The sequence below is a fragment of the Hoplias malabaricus genome, chromosome X2, assembly GCF_029633855.1.
Source record: "Hoplias malabaricus isolate fHopMal1 chromosome X2, fHopMal1.hap1, whole genome shotgun sequence".
Classification (NCBI taxonomy): Eukaryota; Metazoa; Chordata; class Actinopteri; order Characiformes; family Erythrinidae; genus Hoplias; species Hoplias malabaricus.
The window spans coordinates 50,653,820-50,674,012 of record NC_089819.1 but is presented as its reverse complement, the minus strand read 5'-3'; the positions used below and the strand labels follow the sequence as shown (position 1 = coordinate 50,674,012).

The 20,193-nt window shown below is 44.4% G+C and overlaps 1 protein-coding gene across 1 annotated transcript in view; it reads right to left on the bottom strand.

The window, feature by feature from the left end:
• b4galnt4b (beta-1,4-N-acetyl-galactosaminyl transferase 4b) overlaps nucleotides 1-20,193 on the bottom strand; it is a 131,128-nt gene that overhangs the window by 52,612 nt on the left and 58,323 nt on the right. Inside the window, exons 4-7 of the mRNA XM_066653506.1 lie at nucleotides 12,013-12,111; nucleotides 1,540-1,635; nucleotides 1,014-1,104; nucleotides 1-78 (exon numbers count right to left, since the gene is read on the bottom strand). The exon at nucleotides 1-78 is cut by the window's left edge and continues 23 nt beyond it. Of these exons, the coding sequence (XP_066509603.1) occupies nucleotides 1-78; nucleotides 1,014-1,104; nucleotides 1,540-1,635; nucleotides 12,013-12,111 (364 nt within the window). The remainder of the gene's footprint in view (nucleotides 79-1,013; nucleotides 1,105-1,539; nucleotides 1,636-12,012; nucleotides 12,112-20,193) is intronic.

Here is a 20,193-nt window from a genome sequence, read left to right as displayed (position 1 = left end):
TGGCGTTGAGGGGGTTCTCATCAGAGCTCAGCCACAGCTCAGAGTTATCATCAGAGGCTACAGCAAACTGGAAATCTCCTAGAAGAAAAATGACTTATGAACTATACACACACACATACAGTACACTCATTATTTCCAGTTCGGTGGGTGTAGTGATGACGTTCTTATCCTTACATTTTATGGATTAAAAAAAAAACACAAACACACAAGGGATATTGAAACAACCATTAAAACTGCTCTCAACCTGAACTCATAATCACACAATCTCTACAGCTGCACACACACAAACACAGATATATAGTGCAATAATGGCTTATTGGTGGTTCTCCTTAAATCAGCAGTTTTTCAATCAGTCCTAGCCATACACTGTGTGTGTGTGTGTGTGTGTGTGTGTGTGTGTGTGTGTGTGTGTGTGTGTGTGGGTGTGTGTGTGTGTTGACTGACTGAGGTGAAACTGCTCCATTCCATTTCCTTTCAGCTATCACTTTATTTAAGCTTGTTGGTGTAACCCTTACACTTGCCCTTCAGCCTCCTGAAGCTCCAGTTTAGACACAGACTGGACACATTCTGTCTGAGCTGTTTATAGGAAGTATGCACGCAACATTTCAAATTGCATTTACTACTTCTTATCAATATGAAATCAGGGAGGGCCGTTATGGCAAACTTCACTGAATACGTTTAAAGATAGGTTTGAATACACATTCTCTTCAGCTTACAATGTTTGAACAACACACAGAAGCAGGTTTCACCACTGTATTTTATTAATGCGGTGCACAAGCTCCATTTCTTCCCAGAAGCAGGTAGTGGGCAGTGAGTTACAGACACTTTGTGTGATGATCTGAGCGCACATTCTGTACTGTGTTTGTGCTTGTACATATCCAACAGCCCAAAGCAGCAATCACTGTGTGTGTCTGGATGCTTGTGTGAGAGAAAACAAGAGAAAAGGGGAGCTATAAAAGTCTATATAGCGCCTGTTCTTTTATCCCACTGTAAAACATGACCCACAAACTCACCATCTTTATAAGGATGAATAAAACCGAAGATCCGCAGGCCGTAATTCTTCCACTTTGGAGCCACGGCCAGTTTCTTCACTGTGGTTCTAGCCTGCAAGGCAAAACGGCAAATAAAATATTACCTTCTCTATCTATACTTAGGCCTAACTAAAGCCACTTTGTGCGTATTCTCACGCCTCCAAATCAGTTTGCTCCCATTATGAGCGGCTGTAAATGAGAGCTATGACTAAATAATAGTCACCGAACGCAGAGGTGAGATGCCCAGGGGCTTTAATTTGCACTGTGCACACAGAACCTTGCATAAGAGGTTGTGTTATTTGCATAGACAATTTGCGGTTACATAAAAAAGGGCAAAAATAAAAAACACTATTTGTGAAAGAACCAGCTCATTCTTAGAAGCTGTTTTCCAGAGCTGTATGTGTCCGGCTCCATGTTCAACTACATTTAGAACTTGATTTGTACTTATAAATTTATTTAATCTCAGTGTGGTCACCAGGTTGTAGGACTCCACATACAGGTCACTTACATGGGGATACAGAGGAAAGTGCAGGTTCTTCCGGAGCTGAGACACAGATGATCCACACCAGTCCTCAAACACATGCAGGTTAGCCTGTCCTTTATACTGGAAGAACACAAAAAACAAGAAAGGAATGCTAAATAAGGGCGGCAGGTAGGTGTCACAGTCACACAGCTCCAGGGACCTGGAGGTTGTGGGTTCGATTCCCGCTCCGGGTGACTGTCTGTGAGGAGTGTGGTGTGTTCTCCCTGTGTCTGTGTGGGTTTCGTCTGGGTGACTTTCTGTGAGGAGTGTGGTGTGTTCTCCCTGTGTCTGCGTGGGTTTCCTCCGGATGACTGTCTGTGAAGAGTGTGGTGTGTTCTCCCTGTGTCTGTGTGGGTGTCCTCAGGGTGACTGTCTGTGAGGAGTTGGTGTGTTCTCCCTGTGTCTGCGTAGGTTTCCTCCGGGTGACTGTCTGTAAGGAGTGTGGTGTGTTCTCCGGGTGCTCCGGTTTCCTCCCATGGTCCAAAAACACACATTGGTAGGTGGATTGGCGACTCAAAAGTGTCCGTAGGTGTGAATGTGTGAGTGTGTGTGTTGCCCTGTGTAGGACTGGCGGCCCCTCCAGGGTGTATTCCCGCCTTGAGCCCAATGATTCCAGGTAGGCTCTGGACCCACCATGACCCTGAACTGGACAAGCGGTTACAGAAAATGGATGGATGGAATGCTAAATAATCACACACACACACACACAGATACACACACACAGTTGTCATATGGAATATATTTTATGAACATGGACATCCATGTTCTATATTTTAGAGAAGCAGACTTGGAACCAAAGAGTTGCTTATTTCATCCCCTCAACCATCAGGAAAATTGGGAGCAGAGGGGGAATGAATAAACAGTGCTGTCTCCCACCTCAGCATTCACACCTGAGGAGCCCTTGAGCAAGGAACCTAACCCCCAACTGTTCCCCAGGTGCTGGGATACAAGGCCAAGTGACCTGCAAAACCCTGCCCCCGAGATAAACAGCTTGTGGGGATGACAACAAGCCAAAAACAAAACAAACCAAAAAAATAAAAAAAAAAACACCAGGGGCAATATGGAGGAGTTGTGATTTGCACCAGTGACACTGTGTATCCTTGTTAGACAAGCTTTCAGATGTAGTCTCTGACAATATGTCCAGGCTTTGCCCTATTTCTTTCTGTCTTCGTCTCCCAATGCTCAGGCTGCAGTAGCTTTGCTTCTCTCTCTCTCTTTCTCTCTCTCTCTCTCGGGACCTTCATAACACAGACAGCTGACTGCATACAGCTTCCTTCTGACTTCGTTTGGAGGGGAAAACAAGGGAGAAAACGCTAGAGGAGGAGAGGGAGGAAAGGGAGAAGCTGCGAGAGAAATTTACCCTCCCTATACGTCCACAGTGCAAGCCCAGGCATGTCCAGGTCACGCTGGCGCGGGATCCATCTCTCTGAAATTAGGTCTGTGAATAGGCACAGCCCCAGGAGAGGAGTGCAAGGGGCTGAAGGCAGGGGCTGAGGCAGAATTGGCTGGAAATCAATGTCACATGAGGTGTGAAAGCAGCCTTCCTCTGTCTCTGCCTCATGCTCAGGTAATGGGTCAGTTATGGGCAATGGCCTCTGCTTTTAATCACATACACACAGCACACGTCAAGTGAATCATAAATCCACATAATAGAGATAAATGAGTTTGAAATCTACGGACATCCTTAAGAACACAGATTACCCAAAGGAACCAGTAGCACTTCAAACGGTGCCACACAAGTACATTTGGTTCCATAAGGAATATTTGACTGTTGTTTAAAGAATGCAACGTACCACAATGAAGAAGATGTATTACTGAAATTATAGAAACGACTTGTCCCAGGTGGACGACAGCTCAAAGCTAAAGTTAGCATCAGTGTAGCATTAGCTTCTTTTTTTCTGGCTGGAAACTATGTCTGATGTCTGCAGTTGATTGTATTTGTTAGCATATAAATTGGTGACGAAGCTAGCAGGCAGGACTGGGTGACCCCAGAGGTATTCTCAATATTTATAAGACAGATTTGCATAATGCACGCTTAGTATCATACTTTAAGATACTGATGAATGAGAACATGAAAAGCTGTAAAATAAATGAGGCTAGGGATATAGTGCTGTGCAACAGAGTACGACACAATATGAGACTAAATTATTAAACCGTAGTTTAAGGCTAGAATGCCCTGACGATTTTGTTTTCCCATAGTCTCTGATAGAATCATACACTTGTGAGCGAGGAAAACTACACCAACCAAAAATATCATGTTTCACCTCCACTTCTCACCACCCCCACCAATCATAGGTGAAAAATTCAGCAGCTCAGCTTATTTCTCTCAGGAGCATGTCACTTTATGGAGATAAGATGCTTTATAAAGGCTGCTAGAGCGTACATAAAAATAAACTGGCTTTTAGAGTCATCAGGTTTAATCTACTAATCCTAAGACTAAGCATTCATTCATTCATTTATCCATTAATTCATTTGCAACCACTTTATCCAGGGTTGTGGTGGATCTGGAGCCTACCTGGAATCAACGGGCACTACTTTATTGAGGGGCATCACACTCAGTCACTAAATTGCACACCCTTTAGCACAGAGGAACCAGAGTGCCGTGTGGCAGTGGGGCTACCTGTTGGATCATGCATTCATTCATTGTCTGTAACCGCATATCCAGTTCAGGGTTGTGGTGGGTCCGGAGCCTACCCGGAATCACAGGGCGCAAGGCAGGATCACACCATGGAGTGGGCACCAGTCCTTCACAGTGCGATACATTCACTCACAGGTAGTGTCGCAGTCACACAGCTCCAGGGGCCTGGAGGTTGTGGGTTCGATTCCCGCTCCAGGTGACTGTCTGTGAGGAGTGTGGTGTGTTCTCCCTGTGTCCGCGTGGGTTTCCTCCGGGTGACTATCTGTGAGGAGTGTGGTGTGTTCTCCCTATGTCCGCGTGGGTTTCCTCCGGGTGAGTGTCTGTGAGGAGTGTGGTGTGTTCTCCATGTATCTGCATGGGTTTCCTCCGGGTGCTCCGGTTTCCTCCCACAGTCCAAAAACACACGTTGGTAGGTGGATTGGCGACTCAAAAGTGTCTGTAGGTGTGAGTGTGTGAGTGAATGTGTGGGTGTGTGTGTTGCCCTGTAAAGGACTGGCACCCCCTCCAGGGTGCATTCCCACCTTTAGCCCAATGATTCCAGGTAGGCTCTGGACCCACCGCGACCCTGAACTGGATAAGCGCTTACAGATAATGAATGAATGAATGAATGACTTCAGTATGTCTATAACTCAGCTGCCAGAAATCTCTTACATTCTCGAAAATCGGCTCATGTCACCCCAATGCTCCGTTAGTTACCCTGGTTATCTCACAGTGCATTCAGTTCAAACTCCTCTTGCACACATAGAAATCACTGCATGGTCTGGCATCCCTTATTTAGCAGATCTCCTACAGCCTTACTGCCCTCCTCATAGGTCTTAGATCCTCTAATGATCTCTGCAGGTTTTTCAGTATCATGGCCCCAAAACTATGGAACCTATCAAAACAATCTCCCTGTCTCTGCTCTTCCCTCTCCTTCAAATCTCAGATGAGAAGTCACCCGGAGGAAACCCATGGAGACACAGGGAGAACACATCACACTCCTCACAGACAGTCACCCGGAGGAAACCCACGCAGACACAGAGAGAACACACCACACTCCTCACAGACAGTCACCCGGAGGAAACCCACGCAGACACAGGGAGAACACACCACACTCCTCACAGACATTCACCCGGAGGAAACCCACGCAGACACAGAAAGAACACACCACACTCCTCACAGACAGTCACCCGGAGGAAACCCATGCAGACACAGGGAGAACACACCACACTCCTCACAGACAAGTCACCCGGAGGAAACCCACGCGGACACAGAGAGAACACACCACACTCCTCACAGACAGTCACCCGGAGCGGGAATCGAACCCACAACCTCCGGGTCCCTGGAGCTGTGTGACTGTGACACTACCTGTTGCACCACCATGCCGCCCTATCTGTAGACACATATTGTAAATTGACGAAACTGGAATAGACTGGTCTGTGTTCACATTAAAAAAGAGAGAGAAATGGCTTTAAAACAGGTGGAGCCGAACCTCACTTCACATTTGAACGCTTTACGATTTCCCACAGATTTTTCACATTCCAGCCAAACAAATAATCAGAATTCATAAATTCCTAAGCTTTCCCAGGTTCCACTGAACTGTGAGGGAAACAGCTCCTCTGATGCAGGTGAGATACTATCTGACTGCCCCTCCATCTGTCCATCTTCTTTTGGTCCCTCTCCAAAGCCAGGTTTAAATTTAGCTCTTTAATTGCAGCTGCTGTGGACAGTGTGTGTTGTGTTGGCGTACCACACACTCAAAGCAAAGGTGGATACTGGCCATTCAGGACCAAACTGATCCATCCTGTACAGGCAAGGTGGCCATAAACAATACTGGACACCAGCTCTCCTCTGGCCTCTGTGGCTTACATCACCAACAGCTCAAAGCAAAAAAAAGGAAATGTCCAGGAAATAAACACCAATTCCACAGACTCAGGTGAAGCATAAATCTGGGTTAAATACAATCTGTAAAACACCAGACACATGCCATCTGAGTATTAATCTAGGCCTAATTCAGCCTACAATACAGTAATCCCTCGCTACTTCGCGGTTCATCTTTCGCGGATCGCAGGTTTTTTCAAGGGGGCTTATGGCCGCTGTATTGTGGATATTGAGGAAAAATCTAGGAAAACCGTGAAGGATGAATAGCCAAAATATTTCATTAAATCCATGAAAATTTCATAAAATTCTTCTATATTTTTTTGCTATTATTTTATCAGCAAAGAAGAGTGCACAAATCTTTATGATTTCGTTTTCAAATCCTTTTCCGCTTCTTTTTAGTTCATTTATTATTCTATATGTTATTAATCTGAATAATGTAGTAGACCCTGTGCATCCTCTTGGTAGCAGACGACATGCATCATACTGCACAGTAACCTCTTGCTGACAGTGCGTTGTAAGATGACCTGTGATTGGGCAATTGGAGAGACGACAAATGTGATTGGTGCATAGATTAATGCTTTCATCTGCCCCTTTCTCTCTCTTTCTCTCTCTCTCTCTCTCTCTCTCTCTCTCGATAATGAACATCCAAAATTTTCCATGAAATCCTATAAAATATTAATAATAAACACTTTCCTATCAACAAAACCAGTGTGATTTAACATAAAACAAAATAAAATTCAGCACCATCGGATGCGATACCGCAGTGTAAACACAGGTTTAAGCCACCTGCTACTTTTCCTTTGTCGAGAGAATGCCAGCCACCCGCCTCAGTGACAAAGTGTGTTGTAAGAGGGGCTGTGATTAGTGTATTGTTCATTTACTTACGCTTAGGAATGACTCTATTAAAGAAACTGGTAGGATATCACATGTAGTTCCAGCTGAAAAACATTATAGAATGACTGTTTAATGCAAAGGGTGGGTTGTTAACAGTAACAGGGAGGGTTTTAAAAGTCCAAATACTCGTTTAATACATAAAAAATATCTTTCCTCTACTTCGCGGAAGGTCATTTTCCGCGGGTGGTCTTGGAACACATCCCCCGTGAAAAACGAGGGATCACTGTATTCACAAAAACAGTACTATTTCATTGTTAACCAAAAGACAACAGACCACACACTGACAAATCAAACAAAGATGGTGGTATTCTCAGATCAGACTGACCACTGCAGATCACTGAATACTTTCATAGGCCTCTGAAGTGGCCACCATTTGGGCCATTTCCTCTACTCTAGTGTGAAATGTCACTGAAGTTGTTTGTGTGTGTGTTTGATGTAATGCATGAAGTTGAACAAAGTAGAAAATTCCTAATTCCAGATCTTGTTTGTGTCGAAATATGAGTAACGGGTTGACTGTATTTGTATTTACCCTAAAAACTGATCTCTGACTGCTACTAACTACACCCCAAATTAACTCCATTAGCGCTCACTCCAAAGAAATCACAGCAAAAATGGTCACACACAGAAATCTCAGACTGTGCTCTTATTCATTTCCCTCTTCACAGCATGAATGTGCACACACCGGGACTCCCCTATCAGCAGGTTTAAACCAGGAGCGAAATATTTGGGTCTAACTACTCCCATCCCTCTGGTATAACAGCCCCTTAGGGACCTTGAGAAACAGCTTAAAGCAAAGACCACACACCAAATCCTGAAAATATTAGTTAAATAAGTTTTAATTGTTCAAGTTTCCATGTCATTTCCTGTTAAACATTTGCTTTTGTTCTGCCACTGAATAACTTGTAGATAATGCCCTTTTTAAAACTGATTTAAATAAATGACTATCAGCATACTGTATCTAACTTTATAAATGTGTTTAAATATCACATCATAATGAGGGTCAATTCTGGAAATCTATGGGTTAGTACTTGTGGGCTTCAAAAAGGCCTGGAAAGAAAGTGATTTAACAAAGTCTGCTTTATAAGCTCTTCACATATTCCTTCATTTTGATGAAGCTAGTCGTTTCTCCAAACTTCAACCATGCAGTAACACCCTGAGCTAAACCCTGTCTGTCTTTCTGTTTACAGTTATAATTTTGCAGAGACGTGATAAGATCCATAACTTAATACATAGTCTGAGTCCTCTATTAAACAGGAAGCTCCAAATCCCCTGCTATCAGCGCTAATTTACGTACTTCCAGATACCATTCATCTTCTTATTATCAATGAGGAACGAGCAGCTCTTAAATATATTCAGCTTGGATAAGAGCACGCTTTCAGACTCCAGCATATGGAGAGGGAGAGAGTGGGAGAAAGAGAGGCAAGGGAGAATGCGTGGAGCAGAAAGGACATTTCCTCCTATCAGGGTCATCTCTCCATGCGTCCAGACGAAGCCCCGCTGATGTATTCCCCACACTCGCTATTCCCCACGGCCATTTAATGGCATTCAATAACAGCGCGAAGGAGCTCGTAAATCACAAAATGAAAACAGAGGTCGTTCCTCCAGCGCAGTGTTTTTCCCCATGCTGTGCTCAGAGGGGAGAGGAGCAGGGCATGCTGGGAGGCTCTGGGCCGCTGAGAGGCTGAGGATCCAGGGCTCTGTCCCAACACACCAGCCAGGAACAAAGGAGGAGGGAAACATGTTTGTGGTTATTCCTATAATCGCTTAGTTGATTGACGATTGCATTTTAAACAATGAAGTTAACAACTAATATTGTACCTTAGTTACTGTAATAATTTTAGTCATTTTTTTGGAACAAATACATTTTTAGCGTTTTTGGTTTTCAAGTATCAATTTCCACCAAAGATTTTAAAGCCCCTGGGAACAGATTTGTATAAAACTAAACTTGCGTATCATGTGAAACGTTCAGTAAAGTTTAAACAGAAAACACAAAGCAGAAATTTGGTAAACGTCTCCTCAAAAAAATCACCAAAATGCTCTCACAGACCTCTCTAAGAACAATGTGAGCATGTTTTTATTTTTCTAATGAACATGTGTGACTGACAGCCCTCTACCCAACAAAGCATTGTTTATGTTACCATGGCAATGCACACAGCCTTGAGATGTTTCATTTTTTATCTTGTTACTTTCAATTGCAGTTGTGCTTTCACAGATCTTTAAGGTTTACTGAGGTTTTGATTTAGCATTGTTATTAGCAATGCTAGCATTCTGATTAGCCAGCTTTACTCATTTTTAGAAGCGCCTATTCTACATCTAGCAAAGGCATTTTACTAGACTTTTATGTTTATTTATAAGAAATCATTTGTACATTTAACATTTACTGATGTCCGTGAACCTGATTAATTTAATTAGAAAGAAAAATTGGATTTAGCTTCGCAGGGGCATTCTTTCCCTCAGGTGAAGTGGTGAAATGTTTGAGGCTGGGTGTTAGTGCCTATAACTCTATCATATAGCCAGATAGCCACATAAAACAACACTGTATTTACAATATATTTATATAAGTCATAGTAGTTTATTTCCTGTAAAATAAAGAGCAACAACAGAAGCCTTATCGCCCCCAACAGGTAATATTTTGTATGTGTGGGTATGCAGTTACATGTCAGATGTATTGAATGATTTCTAATGCCAATCATAATCTACCACATATTTTACCCATCAATAAAAGAGATTATTTCTGTGTATATTTGTAACCACTTTACTTTTCTTTACTCCATCAGCATAACACCTGAGTCCAGATTCTTGAAAACATTGCAGTCATCAAGCTACCATTCTCCTGAGCTTTGCCTTGATTAGAACAGCTTCCTGAAGCATGTGCCCATTGCCCAGCTTTAGCAGGGACCTGGCAGCTCATCTACTGCAGACTCCTGAAGAGACTCCTTCAGAGAGAAATAGGTAGGAGGGGGGGGGGGGTCAAAAGGGCCATGTCAGGTTATGAACCCTGTTTGATCGAAGGCTCTTCATTTCCCTTGCTCATGTCACCTCCCTTGGGGAAGAATGAGACGAGCCTGCCCACAGTGCCGCAATCAGACACCAGCTATTAGTCAACAGAGCTGCTCGACTCCAGCCCATTGCTCTTCTATCATTCAGCAGCAGGAAGATATGCAGAGAGAGGAGAGACTTTCAATCGAGGACTCCTAGAGGCTTAGAGAGAAAGTCAGATGAAGGTGCGGAACTGAACTGTTGTCCCACTTTTCAATATCCGTAACTTTTATAATTGTCCTAATATTTAATAAAGAATCTGTATGCATTCTATTTGTGAATTTGAACAAACCCCTCTGTCAATACTGATTCTCATGGTGTATTGGTAAAGGCAAGGACACGATACACACATAATACTAACCTTGAAATAATGGTATGAATATGTTTGATTAACACTGCATTTGAATCGTCTTGTAAGCTGCTGTTTCTTTTTAAAACTGTTAATCTTCAAACGCACAATTCATTTGAGTGTATTGGAATCCATGCTGGTTGTGCTTTCCCTTGATATATGGGCATTAAACATTTTGCAAAGACCACTTTTACCACTCTTTGTCTTGAGCACAAAATAATCCCAGAGAGCCCATGTGTTCCTATCTTGTGTTAAGCTTCATCTACTGAAAATATTTAGGGCGTCAGCATTCTCTATTAGAACTAAAATATATTAAAGCAGCAGCATTCGATGCCAAACTGTATCAGGGTTGAAGCAACAAAAGCTTTAAATGTAGGATATAAACAACATAAAGATGGAGTTCTCTCCATTTTACTTTAAGCAGGTTTCACCGAATGGTGGACCTGGGTCAGACCAAGAGTCCAAGTGATGGCGCTCCAATTTGTAATAGGACTTTCTCCATGAAATTGAAAGTAATCTGGCAAAGTGGCCTTTGTTTTTTCTCTTTTACATTTTGTAATCCAACATGGAGGTGCTACTGAGGATCCACGCTTCTCGCCTGCTGTCCAGGACTCAGCAGCTTTAATCTCTGTCTCTGCTTTGTTAAATTGCAAGGCATTGCATGTGTTAACCCACATAGTTTTGAGCATTTTCCCTGACACACGTTTCCCTTCTTTCGATGTTGGTGTCTTCCCAGTTTCCTCATTTAAACCCTTTGGCTTCTACAGTAGTTCTCTCCTATGTTGCTTGTTTTTGGAATTTGGAGATGCCTTGATGCTTCCCCGTGTTCTGTCCACTTGTTTTTACACATCTGTATGGCTTATGGATATTCATAGCCCCCCGAATTCTTTCTTTGTTTATTCAGTAGCGCAGCAAATGTTTGTTTGCAAGTCATCATTGTGCCTGATAATCAGACAGTTAAAACTGGAAGGATGCTGAGATGCTGCTAATTAGAAGGGGAAGTAATGAGGCAGCCAATTGCAGAACACTGTGCTCTTCATTATTGGGTGAGGAGCGCTTGGCACTCACACTGCTACATTGGCTCTGACTCAGCGTGGTTAACTTGAGAGTTTTCTGGTTGAACCCAGCAAGGAATTTCATTTAAAACCTTCAATAATGCTTTTGTCTGAACACAAACGGCATAACGCTGGTTTTTACGGAAAGAGACGATTCGGTTTTTGAGTGCTCCAGGAGGCTGTGAGTTCAGGAGCTGCAGGTTCAGGTGTTTGCAGGTGACTAATACGTCTATATTTGGAGAATAATTGTGCAGCGATGGAAAGCGAATGGTGCATCATCGGCAAAAACGCTTGTTGTTCTGTCCTTCCGGCCACCTGTTCATTTAATTTTAGCATGATTCCTGAAGGGCTGGGAAAGCTACAGACGGATGTCTCCCCAGGGAAATCACAAACTGAGCGAAGTGGGGGGGGAGAGAGAGAGCGAGAGAAAAGTAAGCAAGAGAGATAAGTGGGGTTAGAGACAGAGAGCATTGTGCAGAGGGAGAAAAACAATACAAAACAAAACAAAAAAAAAATCTCACAACACTCCTTACACTGTGTAGACTACATCCACACAGTCTCTGGAGGGGGAGGAGGTACATTACACTGTGTTAACCAAAGGAGGCAACCAAAAGAGGCTTTACCTCCGGTTTCCATGGCAACTTGAAGAACTTCTGACTGAGAAGTTTCCGGATCTCTGTCTGGCCACGGCTCTCCTGCCCAGTCGCACCGCGCTCATCCCCCTGGAACACAGAAAACAAGACAGTCACCTACACACACTGACAGGTTTGTTTTTAAACCTTGTCGGGCGTGAGGTTTAATTGGTGACTTCTGCATTAAATATATATCACTGCTGTTGATAGAAATCATCTCCACGCTTTTTTCCTGTTAGTTAATTCTTTGTGTTGCAGTGTGTTGAAAATGTGATCCTAAATCTAAAGTTTATATTCACAAAACACACTGAAGTATGTCGTTTAAAAAAGTAGTTATTTCAAAATACAAGTTATTTCTTGGTAAGCACACATTCTGGAATTTATTCCATTTCACAACGTCCCAACAAGTCTGTAGTGTGTGTGTGTGTGTGGGTGTGGGTGTGGTTGTGTGTGGGTGTGGCTGTGGGGGTGTGGTTGTGTGTGGGTGTGGGGGTGGTTGTGGGTGTGTGTGGTTGTGTGTGGGTGTGTGGGTGTGGGTGTGAGTGTGGGTGTGTGTGGTTGTGTGTGGGTGTGTGTGGTTGTGTGTGGGTGTGTGTGTGTGTGGGTGTGGGTGTGTGTGTACGTGTGTGTGAGTGTGTGTGAATGTGTGTGTGTGAGTGTGTGTGTGTGTATGTGTGTGTGTGTGTGGGTGTGTGTGTGGGTGTGTTTGTGTGTGAGTGTGTGTGTGTACGTGTGTGTGTGTGGTTGTGTGGGTGTGTGGGTGTGTGTGTGTGAGTGTGAGTGTGTGTGTGTGTGTGTGCAGAAAATATCGACATCATAACCATACTTTCCACATTCATTTCAGATAAATGAATTATATTGAAAGCCAGAATCATTTCAGACTTCCTTTGGATTTTCTACATAATTAGACACTTTAGACTTGAAAATGTATGAAAACAAACACACACACACACACACACACACACACACAGCTCACAGAGATTTACACCTGGGACAGCCAAGCTGTTCTGCATCAGAAAGGAGCTGAATGATCCCCTTTTCTCTACTGTGAGATTACTTTAAGTGACTTCAGTCTCCATTGTTCAGATTCATTTCTGGGGCCAAGCACGGTCGCATCCTCCTTTTCTGCTTCACACAGACCTCAGTAATTAGGTTTTTTCCAGATGAGCACAATTCACTATTCCGTCCTGGATGAATAAGGAAGCTCTGGGACAGTTTGGTTGTCCGTGGGCTTGGGTTAAATATGGCAGCAGTGAGGTGATCACTGTCCTGACACTCTCAGAACCACAGGTCTATTCCTCCTGCTTACAGCAGCCTCAGAGAAGACACAGAGGGAGGAGGCAGCAGGTCTTGCACATACTCTGTAGTGGTTTTTCATCACTCTTACAGCACTGACCAGCACTTGTTCAAGCTCAGTTAGGATCAGTTCAATCCAGGGTACGTTGCCAGTCTAATGTGGGTCTGGTGCATTTTATTAGTTGTAAACTCTAAGCAGGTTTCTCACTTTAAGGGGATTGTTTAAACCGATTTTAAACATAAATTGTGTGTGTGTGTGTGTGTGTGTGGGGGGGGGGGGGTGAAGGTATGGGTGTGGGTGTGTATGTGTGGGTGTGTGTGGGGGTGTGGGTGTGGGTGTGTGTGTGGTGTGTGTGTGTGAGTGGGTGGGTGTGGGTGTGGGGTGTGTGGGTGTGTGGGTGTGGGGGGTGTGGGTGTGGGTGGGTGGGGTGTGGGGGGTGTGGGTGTGGGTGGGTGGGGTGGGGGGTGTGTGGGTGTGGGTGGGTGGGGGGGGGGGGTGTGGGTGTGTGTGGGTTTCTCACTTTAAGGAGATTGTTTAAACCGATTTTAAACTGGTTTTAAACATAAATTCCACTGACCTGGAATCTTATGGCCATAATTGTGTACGTCTACGTCATTTAAACTGGAAAATGTTTCACTGCTGTGCAGTACTGTTTGGTTTTAGCACCTCACATTGATACAGATTAGCTGTAAGCAAGAGATATATACGTTTAACAGATCACATTAGCGGCCAAACGTGCACACACTCATGTCACGAACGGAAGCATCGCTAGCACCGAAATTCCAATTAGCATCCGTGTCACAGGCGAAATCCACCGAAAACAAGAACCTATTGTTTACATTGCAGCACATCCCCCGCTGGTCTCCGAGGCTCAGCGGGCGTGCGCAGGTTTCCGTTTTTCCTATCAGCAGTAATCCCAGTCTGCCTCGCTCTCCTAATCCCTGACATATCGCTGCCAAGCAGCCAGCATCAAAACAATGGCTGAGCACCGGGCACAATGAGCAGCTACTCAACACGTTACACTACAATATCCCCCACCCAGCTGAGAGCCACTACAAATTACATTTATAGCTGCTGGAGCTTCTCCAGGTCCAAACAATTAGCAAATGCCTCCTTCAAAAATGGTGTTCCTTCAGAGGGTAAAAAAAGAGAAAAGCCTATTTGAAGGCTTCGGGGCAAGGAAAGCAATTAAAAATGATGTTAGTCTGCCCGTTTAATGTTCAGCACAATGCCACGTTCAGAGAGGCCGTTTCATTTCAAATGAACGTGGGACCCGAATAAAAAGTAATTGCCTTGCATCGTGCAGACATAAAACAGCAGTGTTTTCGCCCTGCGTCTGAATCAGAACCGCGCGGGTAACGACGGGCCTAATGTGGCAGGCAGGAATCACATCAAACCTGCCGCACTCCAAAGTGACTGTGTAAACTCTTAACACCTCTTTGTTTCAGCAAACGAGTGTGACAGGTGGCCAATTAGACGAGACAAACAGTTTGTACCAGAGTGTGTGTGTGTGTGTGTGTGACAGAGAGAACGAAGCGTGACAATCATGCAATGTTGTGTAACTTTAATGTCGGCGCCCAGAAGCTGTCTCTGATAATGACACACAAATGAGCCACTGTCGGCCCTGATGCGGCACTGGAATGACAAACGAAATCATTTTACATTTTCAGACCGTGCTCTAAGACCTCCCCTGCTGAGGAGTCCAAAAGAGCACATAAGCAGGTTAATCTCACAGAATCCCACGGCTTATTAATCAGTAGCTACAGGGACGTCGGTCTTTCTTACGCATCAAATATTCTTATGACACATGATCCACGATTTGTCTAAAACGTATAATGAGTAATGTGTGGTTTAAGCTACATTAAGGTGCACTTATTGCTAGTGGGTAAGCACTAGTGGGTAATCAAATGCTCTGAAGCAGCTACACATGAGTGTAGCCTATGTTCACCTTTCACAATATCAAATTTAAAGCCCAGCATCATTGGGTTGAATAGGATGGGATGAGATGCAGTGGCATCTGTGATCCAGAACCTATCACCCAACATCCATTACCTGAACTCACTATTGTGGCTAAATGCATGAAAAATTCAGCATCAAATATAAAGCCGCTCCAAAAGGGTCAGCAAGAGGGGATTGCTGAATTAGTGATACACTACATTCATTCATTAATTCATTCATTATCTGTAAGGGCTTATCCAGTTCAGGGTCGCGGTGGGTCCAGAGCCTACCTGGGATCATTGGGCGCAAGGCGGGAATACACCCTGGAGGGGGCGCCAGTCTTTCACAGGGCAACACAGACAAACACACATTCACACCCACGAACACTTTTGAGTCGCCAATCCACCTACCAACGTGTGTTTTTGGACTGTGGGAGGAAACCAGAGCACCCGGAGGAAACCCACGCAGACACAGGGAGAACACACCAACTCCTCACAGACAGTCACCCGGAGGAAACCCACGCAGACACAGGGAGAACACACCAACTCCTCACAGACAGTCACCCGGAGCGGGAATTGAACCCACAACCTCCAGGTCTCTGGAGCTGTGTGACTGCGACACCTACCTGCTGTACCACCGTGCCGCCCATGTGATACACTACACGTGCCATAAAAATATATATACATTTTAGAACAGTCAGCAAGTGCACGTTCTTTGACCTACATGAAAACACAATAGCTCAGGTGGCATGTCACAGACAATCCATGAGTAAAACTCTGTTGGCACTTTCTACAACCCCACAATCTGCAAACGTTCCTCGAATCATTCTGACTCCTCCATGAAATGCTGTCATTTTCCAGGTCTATTTCAGCAGGGAAAATCTCCCCAGAATTGTGACAAATATCCTTCATCAAGTGTAAAAGCTCTTAACGGTGCAATAACAGCTTAGAGGGCTCTCTCTCAGCTCGCACGGAAATAATGAGGCTGCGTCTGCCAGCTCATCCATTCCAATTAAAGGCCGGTGCCGTGACCTCTGTCTCGCAGTCAACAGCGGAGGTTCCGGCACCACGGCTAAAAGGTGTCCGAATGATTGGCCTTCGCGCCGCTCTGCCTGCCGGCCGCTATCCACTTGCTGTCGAAGTGTGTGATGGTATTGACCCCAGTGCGAGGCAGAGGGCAGGGCTCATAAATAAATGAGCTCCGGATTCCCTCGCCCCCGGCGCTCCGACAAGACAGGAATGATAACCAGATGGCTCCTGGCACCCACCAACAGCTGGAGGCACGGGCCCAGGAATATCAGCAAGGTTAATGAATTCTCCTTGTTAGATTAGTGGGGCAGCGAGGAGAGAGGCTCGGTGAAGGTTCGACCGGAAAGAGAAAGAGTTTACGGATTCCAGGGCTTAAGGTTTCCAAGGTTTTATTCTGAGGAGCATAAACACAGGCACATCAGCTTCAGTTCTGTCTTCATTAATTTGCTTCCCATTCATTAACATGAAAATGTCAAAACGCAGAGATCAGGGAGCAGGTCAACCTTCACAAAGCCTCTCCACGTTATTCTCCATCATTCCCCAGCACTTGCTGGATAAAATGACCACTTTAATTATTCAAGGCTCTCTGAAGAAATGGTGGTACCCCGTCTGTCACTGGGGTGGTCCCAGATGCGCTCTTCAGTAGTTTTAGTTAAGGATAATATTTGGACTGTATTCCACAGCACAAACCCTCACAGTCCAAAGACATTTTGATACGTGGGATTGGCTGTGCAAAACTGACCACAAGTGTGAATGTGTGAGGGAACGGGTGATGTCCCCATGTGTGAGTGATCGAGTGAGTGTGTGAAACTGTCCACAGGTGTGAGTGACTGAGTGCATGTGTGTGAAATTGTCCACATGTGTGAGTGACTGAATGAGTGTGTGAGGGAACGGGTGATGTCCTGACGTGTGAGTGACCAAGTGAGTGTGTGAAATTGTCTACAGGTGTGAGTGTATGAGTGTGTGTGTGTGTGAAATTGTCCACAGTTGTGAGTGTGCGAGTGAACGGGTGATGTCCCCGTGAGTGACCGAGTGAGTGTGTGAGTGACCAGGTGACTGGGTGAGTGTGTGAAATTGTCCACAGTTGTGAGTGTATGAGTGACTGAGTGTGTGAGTGTGTGTGTGAAATTGTCCACAGTTGTGAGTGTATGAGTGACTGAGTGTGTGAGTGAGTGTGTGAAATTGTCCACAGTTGTGAGTGTATGAGTGACTGAGTGTGTGAGTGTGTGTGTGAAATTGTCCACAGTTGTGAGTGTATGAGTGACTGAGTGTGTGAGTGTGTGTGTGAAATTGTCCACAGTTGTGAGTGTGCGAGTGAACGGGTGATGTCCCCCGTGAGTGACCGAGTGAGTGTGTGAGTGACCAGGTGACTGAATGAGTGTGTGAAATTGTCCACAGTTGTGAGTGTGTGTGAAACTGTCCACAGTTGTGAGTGTGTGAGTGTGATGTCCCCACATGTGAGTGACCGAGTGAGTGTGTGAGTGACCAGGTGACTGAGTGAGTGTGTGAAATTGTCCACAGTTGTGAGTGTGTGAGTGACTGAGTGCGTGTGTGTGAAACTGTCCACATGTGTGAGTGACTGAGTGAGTGTGTGTGAAACTGTCCACATGTGTGAGTGTGTGAGTGACTGAGTGAGTGTGTGAAACTGTCCACATGTGTGAGTGTGTGAGTGACCGAGTGATTGTGTGTGAAATTGTCCACAGTTGTGAGTGTGTGAGTGACCAAGTGAGTGTGTGTGAAATTATCCACAGTTGTGAGTGTGTGAGTGACCGAGTGAGTGTGTGTGAAATTGTCCACAGTTGTGAGTGTGTGAGTAACTGGGTGTGTGTGTGTGTGTGTGAAATTGTGCACAGTTGTGAGTGTGTGAGTGACTGAGTGAGTGTGTATGAAATTGTCCGCAGTTGTGAGTGTGTGAGTGACCGAGTGATTGTCCACAGTTGTGAGTGTGTGAGTGACTGAGTGAGTGTGTGATGCTCTGTGATAATAATAATAATAAAAAAAATAATAATACATTTTTATTTGAAAAGCGCCTTTCATGAAACCCAAGGACACTGTACAATAGATGATAAAATAAAAAATTAAAAGGGAAATACACATACACACATACATACATAGACCCATACATAACCATAAACACATACACATAATATCATCCATTTGTTAGTTTAAAAAGACGAGTTTTAAAAACATCTACAGATGAAGAAGCTCGCAGTTCATCAGCACGACTATTCCACAGCTTTGGACCCGCCACACAAAATGCTCTATTTCCAATGGTGCTTAGTTTAAAATGTGGGACCTCAAGCAAATGGAGGCTTGAGGACTGAAGAGTACTGAGTACTGGAGAGTATGATTGAAGTAAACTACTTAGATAAGAAAGGGCAAGGTCATGCAAGGATTTAAACACCAACACAAGCAAACTGAACTTCATGAGGTACTGCACTGGGAGCCAATGAAGACTGGCACCCCGTCCAAGCCGTGTTCCTGCCTTGTGTCCAATGACTCCATGTAGCAACAATGATGAAAATGATTAAATGAATGAAGAAATGAATGAATTAATGAATTCAGCTTCATGGTGTAGGTACCTGCTCATTCAATGCTCGTTCTGAACTTGAGGGCATCGATGAGGAATTTGCTTGGTCTTTGCTGACATCACAGGTTCTAATCTTTTGGGAGGATTTTACACTTCATGAGAATTTGATTGCATTCCGCCAAAAAAAGAAGGTAAGCCTCATCAGGTGCTGCTTATTCTGCAAAATTAGATGTGGATCACAACTTCAACTCCAGCTTATCTCACCATATTCGGTGAAGCCAAGACTCGAATGAAGTAATGCGCGTGGACACATTATGGCTGCTCTGGAGCGTCCCATTCTACCAGCAAAGCTTTTAAACAAGCTGTGTGTGCACAACTGAATACTTGTGTCAGCAAAGTGTGCGCTTTAAATAGTTGAAGTCACTAATTAGAAAGAGTGTCTAGATACTTTTGGACGTGTAGTGCATCAGCTAGAGAGTGCAGTACATGTGTTAGACATACATAATACTGACTTGGTGACTGGCAATGTGCTCCAAATGCCTGCTCATAGGTCCAAGCTATCCTAATATCCCCTTGCTTTACATAGAAATGCGGTTCGGACTGAAGTAAATAACAGTTTAAAGAGTAGAACATAGTCTTAGTCCCATTAGCGAGTCAAATTGTTTTTTTCTGCAGTCTTGTTCACAGTGACAATATGACAAATGGATTGCTGCTGAATGCTCAGGTTAAGTAAGTGGGGTCTCGGTAAAGGGCAAACAAAGCCGCTTTCCATCCGGTTGTTGAATTCTGTCAGTAATTGCTTTCCGCACAATAGCCCTGCTTAAACACTTCCACCCCAGACGCCTCTTTCTCATAACTCATCATTACATCTCACTGCCGCTGGCTGAAAAACAATTAGACTGGAGTTTGTCAATGCTGTGATGGCTTGGATGCAAAATTGATATTCATAGTATTTATAGGCCTCGATAATACACAGCATTGCTAATGAATTTGACATGAGGATGTAAATGGAGAGTTATGAAATTAAATTAAATAAACGCAGTGTATTGTTTTGTTTTGGGCGAACCATTGCAAAGATTCCGGTTTTTTTTCAACGCTCTGTTTTGTCCACGGTGGCACGGTGGCGCAACAGGTAGGTGTCGCAGTCACACAGCTCCAGGGGCCTGGAAGTTGTGGGTTTGATTCCCTGTCTGTGAGAAGTGTGGTGTGTTTTTTCTGTGTTTGCGTGGGTTTCATCCGGGTGACTGTCTGTGAGGAGTGTGGTGTGTTCTCCCTGTGTCTGTGTGGGTTTCCTCCAGGTGACTGTCTGTGAGGAGTGTGGTGTGTTCTCCCTGTGTCTGCGTGGGTTTCCTTTGGGTGACTCTCTGTGAGGAGTGTGG